Source organism: Colius striatus, chromosome 15 (genome assembly GCF_028858725.1).
Source record: "Colius striatus isolate bColStr4 chromosome 15, bColStr4.1.hap1, whole genome shotgun sequence".
NCBI lineage: Eukaryota > Metazoa > Chordata > Aves > Coliiformes > Coliidae > Colius > Colius striatus.
In genome coordinates this window covers 22225623-22236447 of record NC_084773.1, presented here as the reverse complement: position 1 = coordinate 22236447, position 10825 = coordinate 22225623, and the positions used below count along the sequence as shown (strand labels likewise).

General features: G+C 56.2%; 1 protein-coding gene across 1 annotated transcript in view; it reads left to right on the top strand.

Annotated features, from left to right (window-relative positions):
* The first annotated feature begins 622 nt into the window (after nt 1–622).
* The window catches only part of PLXND1 (plexin D1), a 72525-nt gene continuing 62322 nt past the window's right edge, over nt 623–10825 (top strand). Inside the window, exon 1 of the mRNA XM_062008402.1 lies at nt 623–1948. Coding sequence (XP_061864386.1) covers nt 623–1948 — 1326 coding nt within the window. The remainder of the gene's footprint in view (nt 1949–10825) is intronic.

The window sequence follows — 10825 nt, the reverse complement described above, 5'->3', positions numbered from 1 at the left end:
CCCCCGGTTCCCCCCCGCCGCTCCCCTCCAGGGCGCTTCCCGCTCGGCCGGAACGGGGCCGGCAGCCGCCCGGCGCGGCGTCCGTGCTGCGGGGAGGTGGGAGCCCACCCCGGGAGACACCCCACTCCCCCCTTTACGTGCTTGGAGTATCTCCCCGCTCCACGTGCTGCCAGCCCCAGGGTCGGCCCGACCGGCCCCCGCTTCCCCGCGTCCCTGCCCCGCGGCCGTGCCTGACGGCGGGGACGGGAAGGGGAGCGCTGCCCACCCCGGCTCTCCGTGCCGTTCCGCAGCCGCCAAGAGCGGTCCTGCCCCCGCCCGCTCCGCGACGCGAGGGGGGGTCAGCGGCGAGCGGGACGGGACCCGCGGGGCGCGGGGCGCGGGGCACGCGCCGGGAGTCCCGCGCTCGGGGGGCGGGGCGGGGGCGCGCGGCGGGGCGGGGGCGCGCGGGAGGGGGCGGGGGCGCGAGCCGCCCCCCGCGCGCAGCTCAGCGCAGCGCCGCGCGCCCGACAGTTCCCGCGGGCGTCGCGCGGCGGCGGGTGCGCAGGAAGCGGCCCCGCGGCCCGGCCCCTCCCGCGCGCCGGCGGGCTCATGCACTGTGCGGCGCGGCGGCGCGGCCGGCGGGATGGCTCCGGGCACGGCTCCGGCCAGGGCGGGCGCTGAGCCGCGGCGCCCCGCGCTGCTGCCGCCGCCGCCGCTGCTGTTGCTGCTGCTGCTGGGGCGCGCCGCCGGACTGGAGGTGCAGCGCAAGTTCCTCTCGCCCACCCCCACCAACAACTTCGCCCTGGACGGCCCCGGCTCCCGCGTCTACCTGGCGGCCGTCAACCGGCTCTTCCAGCTGTCGGGGGGCGAGCTGGCGCTGGAGGCGGAGGCGGCGGTGGGACCGGTGCTGGACAGTCCGCTCTGCCACGCGCCGCAGCTCCCGCAGGCCTCCTGCGAGCACCCCAAGGTGCTCACCAACAACTACAACAAGATCCTGCAACCCGACCCCGAGCAGGGCGTGCTCGTCGTCTGCGGCTCCATCTACCAGGGCCTCTGCCAGCTGCGCAGCATGGCCAACATCTCGGCGGTGGCCGTGCGCTTCCCGCCGGGCGGCAGCGACCCGGTCACCGTCTTCCCCAGCATGCTGAACGTGGCGGCCAACCACCCCAACGCCTCCACCGTGGGGCTGGTGCTGCGCCGCGGCGGCGGCGGCGCGCGGCTGTTGGTGGCCGCCACCTACACCGGCTTCGGCAGCCCCTTCTTCCCCCGCAACCGTAGTCTGGAGGACCACCGCTTCGAGAACACGCCCGAGATCGCCATCCGCGCGCTCAACGCCCGCGGCGACCTGGCCAAGCTCTTCACCTTCGACATCAACCCCTCCGACGACAACATCTTCAAGATCAAGCAGGGCGCCAAGGCGCGGCACAAGCTCAGCTTCGTCCGCGCCTTCCTGCAGCGCGGCGCCGGGCCCCCCGCCCGCCGCCCCTACGCCTACCTGGCGCTCAACAGCGAGGCCAACGCGGGCGACAAGGAGAGTCCGTCGCACAGCCTGCTGGCCCGCATCTGCCTGGGCGAGCCGGCCGAGGCCACCCTCAACGGCAGCGGCGAGACTAAGAAGCTGACCGAGTCCTACATCCAGCTGGGGCTGCGCTGCGGCGGCGCCGCCGACGCCTTCACCCGCCTCGTCTCCGTGTTCCCGGCGCGGGCGGCCTGGAGCAGCCCGGCGGCCCCCGCCGCGGCCCCGCCGCCCGCCGAAGAGCTGCTCTTCGGCGTCTTCGAGCGGGCCGGGGCCGGCGGCGGCGGGGGGCGGCCGCAGTCCGCGCTCTGCGTCTTCCGCTTCGCCGAGATCGAGGAGACGATCCGGGCCGCCCGCAACTCCTGCTTCGTCAGCCCGGGCGCTGGCATGGTCACCGTGCTGGACAGCGTTGTGCAGGGCACCGGCCCGGCCTGCGAGAAGAGGAACATCCAGGTACGGGCGGGGCCGCGGGCACCTGCCGGCAGCCGGGCGGGGCGAGCGGGGATGGGGCGGAACGGGATGGGATGTGCTCGGGGATGGGAGCGCGTCCCGCGGCCAGAGCCGCTGCGGGCGGGTGGGTGCTCTCCGCGCCCTCCGTTCTCCGCGCTCGCACGGGAGCCGCATCGCGCCGGGTCACACCGCAAAAGCTGGATGGGTCCCCACAGCGTGCGGCGGGGCTCATCCCGGACAGAGCGTGTCTGCATGCGTCTGTCCGAGACCTCGCGTCTGTCCGGGGACGCGGTTCCCACGCCCCTGTCCCCGGCGAGACGCGGTGGCTCGCGGTCCCGGTCCCCGGTGAGGGGCCGATGAGCCCCGCCGGTCCCTTCGCACGTCCCGTCCCGCCGCCCGGGGACACGCACACACTGGCTGCCTTGTTTCTCGGCGTTCGGGAAAAAGTTTGCCATTGTGACAATTTGTTACCAAGCGGCTGTAAATGTTAACGGCGGATAAAGGCGCTTGTTCTGCCTTTCACAGAAGATATGCGATGCTTAGGGGAAAAAAAGAAGGGGAAAAAAATAAAAAGGCTGCTTTAACACTGCATTTTTCCCTTCCTCTGGGTAGGATGCATAACTCAGCTCCATCAAGATCTTAAAAACATCTGTTGGATTTCAAAGCCACGACAGAGTGTTTGGGCTTGGGCTTCCCTGTGCAGTGCCAGGGGCAGAGAGAAAAAGGTTGCCCGTAGTAACCAAAGGGCTTCGTGTGGCATCTCCACGCTGTGTTAAAATATGTAGTCTTAATGCAGTGGTTCATGGACCTACACTAGCAAAGTTGAGTAGTTTTTCCCTGGTGGCAAAATACAAGCTGCCTGACAGCCAGGAAATCTGGTAGTTGTCCCGGCTTTTGAGTTAATTCCACAAAGACTTAGTGCGTCAAACACTGGGAGCCCAGTCCTGCAGCCTGGGCATGGTCACGGCTCTCAGAGGAGTCACTGGAGTCGGGTCCTATTGACAGGATGGGAGGGCACCCGCGATGCCTTATTGGCTGTGGTTGAAGCTCAGCATCCCTGCAAAGCAGCCCCTCAAGCTCCTGGCAGGATTGAACTAGCAGCCCAGTTTTAACTGAAAGTCAATGGCAGAAAGACAGCCACTTCTTCTGAGCTTCCTCTCTGCTCCGAGACTGTTGGGAATGTACCCTTTTTTCTAACTTTTGTTCACTAAAGAAAATAACACTAGTCTGTTAGTCTGTTGGAAATATCAAGTGCTATAGGAAGTAAGGTCTTCAGACAGCTGATTCCCTAGTGACTGCAAGGGAGCATGGAAATGAGATTCCACTCCCATCTCTGGGTTTGGCCCGTAATGCTGTTCTGCTGTCAGGTATGCTACTGTGCTTTGAGCTCTCCCTGGGCAGGAGAGGAAGGTGACTACAAGCGTGTTGTCAGTGGATGCCACAAAGGCATTCTGTGCAGGACAGCTCTGTTCTTGAAGGGCTGAGCAATGCGGGATGGGAGATTCAGAGGAGCAAGCTGGAAATCACTGAGCCTTGTCAGTCCTGTAGAAGTCAGTAGAAGCTGTCTGTGTTCACCACAGTAAAGAGATCAGGCTGCAAGAAAAACTACTTACATGGAGGCAACAGTGTGACTGGTGATTCTGTAGGGTAGATGGAGAAAACTAGCTTCTGGTCCTGACTGATTCTGTTGCTGACTTTGAAAGTCATTTGACCCCAGGTGCCTCAGTTTCCTGATTTGCCACATACTCCTGCATTTATTACTATTATTCAGAACCCTAACTCACATATAGCATAAAATTGCATTTGTAAAGCTGCTTGGAGATCCTTTGATGTTGAGTACAGCAGGATATAAATGAAGCATACCATTAATATTTGTTCATGCCTAATATTTCTGCGCTTCCCATTCGTTTGATGCGTGTTCCTGCAAACCGCTGACCAAGCCTGCTGGGAACCCTTCCCACCAGAAGAAGGAGAGCTTTTCGGTTTTTAATATTTTTTTTCTCCCTTTTACTTAATCATTGGAGTTGCCAACAAGTTAACAAGCTGTTTTCATTCTCAAGTCCCAGAGTGGCAGTGTCAAGAGAAGAGTTGTAATACTGCGTTTCTTTGTGCTGCGAAAACCTAACATCAATTTCCACCTTCAAGACAATGAAATACTCTAATACATTTGTGTCTCAGCCCTGGGAACGCAGCAGGAAAATGTATTAAAGCAGCAGCTGGTTTGGTGGAGCAGATCAGCATCTAGCTGCCTTCCCATTATGAGCTCCACTTCTCCATCCCTTAGTGGGTTTCCAGGTTTTCTTTTTCCTGTGCGTCGCTGGTAGGTGCTCTGGTATTATCAAAATCATGGTTCATTAGTTCTTCCTGTGGACTAGGTGCCTGGGTTTTAAGCTTCTTCTGGAAGAAAAAAACCAAACCTAATGATGGTTTGATTCATTCCAAGCGTGTGTTCGGCTGAAGTAGTTGGTTGTTACAGACACGGAGCACGGGCTGTTAGGCGTAATGCGGTGTGAAAGGAAAATCATTGCCCCCTTGTGTGCTCTTCTGCCTAATTGAATGCTCCTCTCCTGCAGCACTGGCTGTGGCTCTGCCAGGGAGCTGCAGCACTCAGCTGCCAGTACTGGGTTTCAGAAGCAGGTCCTGGGCATGGCACCACTCCACCAGTGCTCCCCAAGGAGGGGCTGCTCGCTGCCCTCGGCATTGCGGCGGGAGGTTGGGTGGCATCATCCCTATGAGGGGAGCGCAACAGGAGCAGTCGCCACTACTGCAGTGGCAGCATCTTGTTTGGCTGCTGCTGTGACCATTGGTGACAGGTCGTGCAGGGGCTACAGAGGGTGTGTGGGGCAGAGCAGGTGGGGCCTGGGGCACAGCACATCTCTGCTGGCTGGCGGAGGACCCCAGCGGGCCAGTTCACCTGCCTCCCCACCACTGGGCAAGGCAAGTCCCCACTTGGCTTGGGAATTGGCCCATTGGTTTGATGGACACGCTGACTTGAAATTAAGCACATGCTTAACAGCTTTGTGAAACATGGAGAAAATGTGCAGAGGAGGATGGTCTGGGTCAGGGGTAGAGGCTGGTTGGTTGTTCTTGATGAGTACTGCTGAGAAGTCACTTACTGAGGAGGTGAATTTGCAGCGGCAGCTTAGGGGAAAGAGGATGTATTAGGGAAGGATTTAGTTTGATTGGGTTCTTGTACTGAGAGTGAGTGGGTGAGCTGTAGGATTGCTTTTCCTCAACAGAAATAGCTTTTTATAATGAATTTTGTGTCAAATACTGGGTTGTCTTTGTAATGCATGCAGTTAAAATGAAATACTCGCATGGAGGCACTGCTGTGTTTTGCCCACTTGAAGCACGGGTGGAATTTGGACCCAAGCCCCCCAGGAGAGGAGTATGAGCTCTCTGTAGCAGATTGTCTTTAACGTCATTCGCAGCAATGTGCTGACAGAGCTTATCAAATCCCGAGGACAAAGAGTGGGTTTACTTCATATTTGAACCATTCTGCCCCAGCAGGATTACAGCCCAGTAGGTTTGAAGGTCACACTGGCTGTGTAGCTGGAGCGCAGTGCAGCACGCTGGAGCTCTTGAGAAAGCAGAGCAGGCAGGACTTGTCCCGTCTTCCCGCTGCCCCCATGCAGCAGCCATGTGGGACATCCCATCACCTTCCTTCTCATGATGCTGAGCATAAAAGTGCGTCTGCTGCCGGTTACACACCGCATCAATGCCACGGCGCAGCAGAGCAGAGCTCCCGCCACAGCCTCTCGCCACAGCCCGATCTCTGGCGCTGGCGCTGGGGCAGGGGAATGTGATGAGTCCCCTCTGTGCTGCTCCAACCCATAGCCACCTGTTTGGCAGGGGCATGGGGATGGTTGCTGGGTGGCTCCAGTGCTGCTCCCACAGCTGCAGTTTAGAAGGGGAAGCGATTTCCAGGCATCTCTACAAACCTGCCCGCTCTGGGTATCTCTGAGTTTAACACAAAGTAAAACACACTGTGTGACAAAAAGCACACTTGAGGAAGAGCTGAGCTGGTAACCCCATCCCACACTCCCTGCTGTGCTGGGCTCCTTGTCTTCTGTGGTTTTGGTGTTGAGCCCTGTGCTTTCCTTCTGAAAACTCCCAGAGAGGTAACTAGGGAAAGCAGACTTGTACTCCATAGGCTTGGGTTTGCTAGCCCTGGATGTGCTTATCTCCTGGGAAATGTTTTGGGGTCTGCAACTCAAAAAAGGCTGAAAATCTGGTTTGTTTCCTATGCTGGAGAGCAGAGGCACAGCAGCATGGGATAATGATGCATTTCAGCATTAATTCTCAGGTTTCTGGCTCTTGTGGCTTTGCGTCAGATCCTGCATGCTCATTGAGCACAGTGTTTTGTGGTGCAATGATGAGATACCCACCAGTGAGCTTCACTATAACGGGTTGTTAAATAAAACTTGGTCCTCGGGTAGACTGTATAAACAGTCTCAGTATATATGTATGCCTGGGCATGGAAATGTGGTTTGAAACCAGTTAGAAAATGTTCCCAAAGAAAAAAACCCTCATATACACGTGGGAATATGACAAAGCATCTACTTACTGTCCAAATATACTGCGGTATCTCTGTGGGATTGGGTTTTATAGGAGCTGAGTTACTTTGAAGTGCTGGTTTATACTAATTTAGAAATTCCAAACATGAAAATAAATGTGCTCTAACCCTACATCTACTCAGATAAATCCAGAGGATTAGCCACAGAAAGGAAACTGGGAATTTACACTTAATTTGGACATTAAAAATAAGGCAGGAGTTCTAGCAGCAGTCTTAATTTCTACTTTCTGCAGAACGTGCTGTGTTTGGAGTTGATGGCACACACCTGAAGATGCAGGTGCCCCGATGCTGCACAGCTGTGCTGTATCACCATGATATCTGGCTGTTGTTTTACAGGCAGTGAGAAGTTGGTGTCTCTGCAAGCAGCCATGTGAGGGCTGAGCAGCAAGGGGCCCCTCTGCCCAGAGAGGGACCAGCAGCACCCGAGGTGCCCCAGATGAAGGGTCAGGCCACAGCCCGAGCTTTGCTGGTGCTGGAAGAGCTCAGCCCTGGCCCTGAGTGCTGTGTGTAGCTGCTCTGGCTCTCATCCATATCAGCAAGCGGTGGCCAGCTGCTGGGTACGTTTCCTTGGGAATTGATGTGGAAGTAGGATGTTCTGCCTTCAGTCAAGGCAGCAGGAGCTGTGTGAATCTTGTCCTTCCTGGCCCAACTCTGTGGTTGCCCGTGCCTGGGGGCTTTCCTGCTGCGGGGGGCCAGCATGGCCCTGGAGCTTTGTGCCAAGCAGGGGAGTTTCCTGGGGAGCAGGTTGGTGCCCCTGAGCTGAAGGTGAGTGCACAAACCCCAGTTCAAGTCTGAGACCTTAGTAAAGCTGCAGGCTCGCATTCGGTGCCAGGGGCACAGGCAGCATGAGGCAGCTGGTGTTGGGCAGCAGCAGCCTGGCCTGACCAGACAGGACCAGCTGCTGGAGCAAGGCTGCCTGTGTTTTTGTGCCCAAACCATTGCCAGGTCACTGCTCTGACAAGATTTCTGCAGCTTATGTGTTGCAAGTGGCATGGGAATACAAATGTGTCTATCCTAAGCTAGAAAAAAAGTGGAAGTCTCGGTTTTACAAACATGTGCCTCTATTATTTGAAGGAAATTTGGAACTTGTCTTCCTGTTTCTGCCTCGTCTCTGTTTAAGGTATTATGCTGCTTCATACTTCTCTCTTCTGGAGAAAAGACCATTCAGATTTTCATCCCAGCATCTGCGGACTGCTGCCAGCGTTCAATGGGTTGTGAGCTGCTGGTGGCCAGAAGCCACATCTAGTGGATTGCTTGATTAAAAGGAACCAATGAACACCTGGCACATTCTAAAAAACTGTTGTGTAGAGAGATCGTCTTAGGAAGAGCTGGGAAAAGTTTGCAGTGTAATGATAGCACTTGGTGAGGAAGGGGAGATGTGAAAGTTGAGGGGTTTTTAATGTGATGTAAAATAGCAGTTTCCAAAGTTGAGTTGTGAGTCACTGTCACCTTTTCAGTATGTCTCATAGATACAGATGTTGACTGACAGCAGGGTGAGTGTGGTTCCGTGAAGAGTGGTGAATCCGAGTCTGGGAACTGGCTCATGCAGGGAGGGGGATTGGTGTGGCAGATCATTAAATGAGAAGGAAATTCTAGGTAAAGCACCGTGTCTGCTTTAGACCACATCTTTATGCCTTAGTCACTTCTGCATTTGGAGGGCTTGGTTAATGAGCTTCTTTTAACCCTTCCATGCCAAGCTGCCATGGTTGGGTGGGTGCCAGGAACAAGTTTGTTTCTGGATGCAGGTACTGAGGCTGTGTAGCAGGTGGTGTGTCGTGGTATCCATGGAGGACACCCCTGTGTGTGGTGGCCTGGGGCAGTGCTGCTGTGCAGAGGCACATTTTACTGAGGATATGTAAAAGAAGAGTAGAGTTCTGCTCATTATCTCAGAGCTCAGTTGATTTGGCAGAACTAATGAGGAAAATATAGGAAAACATTTACTATAAACTACAGCTAAATGAAGCAGATTTGAACTGACACATGCAAAAGACCAGTTGTGTTAGGTAAGAAGTTGTTACTTTAATGGATGCTTTTTCCAGCCCAGAATCACACAGATATGCCTTCAGAGCGCTTTGAGTGTGTAAAGTGCTAAGTGGTGGTGGTAGCAATAATAAAAAAATAACCCCCAAAGACCAAGGGGCCAAACTCGTGGTTGACCCAGGACCTCTCCCTGTGGGAAGGGGTCTGGGTGGTTTAAGATCAGTTACTGAAGCCAAAGCTCATTGTAAATGAGAAACACAGCTTGAGGGGTGGAAAGTGGGGGCTCTCCCAAGGAAAAAGCAGCTAAGAAAATACAGCCTGAATAAATCAGGCGTCTCACTCCAAACAGTTTTGAGGGGGATGTCTCAGTTTGGCTTCCAGAGCAGCGTGGGTGTCCTTGGGATGAGGCACACTCAGCTGCTCCGCTCGGCTCCTCGTCCCCAGGGAGTGGGGCAGAGGAGCCACATTTCCAGCAGGGGTGGGTTTAAAGGACGTACGAACTCTCACTGCTCAAATGCAGGCTGTTTTGACTATGACAGCCTCTTTGGAGCATGTTGTTAACTAATCCCTGTGCCTGCCCATTCCTGAGGGATTTGATTGTATAATCTGAAGCATTGTATTTAATGTAGGATGAAGGCTGACATAATAAGCTTGACCAGTCTTTCTGGTGGCATGAAGGATGAGCAATTTCAGTTAAAAGGCTGCTGTGTTTTCTGTTCCTCTGCTTTGAGCAGTTCCCCAGGCAGCTGCACGTGCTACTTCAGCTCCCTGAAGTCAAAGCGCCCATGTGTGCCACCCCGGCTGCTGTGGGGCAAGGAAGGGGGCCCATGCCAGGGCTGCCCAGGCTGGGCGAAGGTGTTTTGGGAGAGGGCTGTGCAAAGCAGGGCCTGCCAGGCTCCTGTCAGCATTGCCCTCAGCTTTCTGTACAAGTAGTTCAGCTTTGGAGTCATCACGACAGAGTTGGGACTTGTGGAGTGAAGGATGGCTGTGAGTTCCTGCAGCGGGAGGGGCAGAGGAGACTGAGCAGTAATAGCACTGGCTGGCTGTGGGCATTCAGCTTCAGTGCCACTGCTGGACTTGAGGTCGGAGCTTCTGAGGACTCCTCGGAGCTCTTAGATCCTGCCTAACACCCCAAGGAAGGCTCCTGTTACAGATACTCCACACCCTTTCCTCCCACACCTAGAGCAACACAGCAGAAGATGGATGGCTGCAGGAAGTCTGTGTTTGTTCGAGCTGTCGTTGGGCTTTGGCTTCACCACAGCAGACTGACACGTAGTTCTGCCCCAGTCCCCTCACAGCCTTTCGACTCACCTGTGTGTCCCCTCGGGACGAGTTGCTGGCAGGCAGCAGCCCAGCGGGTGTGTGAGGTCTGCCCAGGGCTGCTGCGGCCAGAGCTTGGGTTTCCTCCTCTGAGATGAGATGCAGTGCTGAGAGCCTCTGCCAGCGTTTCAGACCACAGCAAAGGTGAATGTGACCTCTGCGGCCACAGCAAAGGTGAATGTGACCTCTGCGGCCACAGCAGAGGTGAATGTGACCTCTGCGGCCACAGCAGAGGTGAATGTGACTGCTGCAGCGATTTGGCCTGACCCAGGCTTGACCTTGAACTGACTGGAGGTCTGTGTCTCTGTAAACTCACTGAAAACAGTTTCTCAGGGGGCTGGTGGGCTCAGTGTATCGGGTCCTCTCTGGCCCTGAATCCGGCTGGGGGCACAGGGTGTGCTGAGCCCATCGCCCTGTGTCGGCCGAGCAGCTGCCAGAGGCTTGGGAAGGGCTGAAGGGCAGGACACAGGGCGCAGGCTCTGGGGCTGGAAATGCCACTGGCAGGATGGGGCTCAGTTCCCTGCAGGCGGGGCACAGCCCGGGTTGCTGCGGAGCTGTGGCAGCAGCTGGGTGTCTGCCCGCCTGTGGCCGGTGTCACGCAGCCTGGGCCAACGCGGCCGAACTGCCACGGCCCGGCTCGAGAAACTTCTGGTCTAAGTTACCAGTAAAACAGGGGTGCAGATCTCCTTTTAAGCCTCCTTTTCGAGGACGCCTGCTGTGCTGTGGGGGTGCTGACTGCGTAGTGTAGATGACTCCTGAGAAAAATGGAGCAAGGTTATGGGAGGCTCTCAGCCTGCGTGCCTCTGCTGGCCAAGAGAGCCCATTGATCTGCCTCCCGCCTGAAAAGCGCCATGGGAAGTTAGAGAACTCTGTGCTAATGCCTGTCCTTGTAGCAGCACTGCAATTAGACGCTGCTTACATCTCAAGTGCCTCAACAGTAGAGTCCTCTTCAGAGGATGACATTTTCCTCCAGGCATCCCAAAAAGCCTGTTTTTGACAGCTCG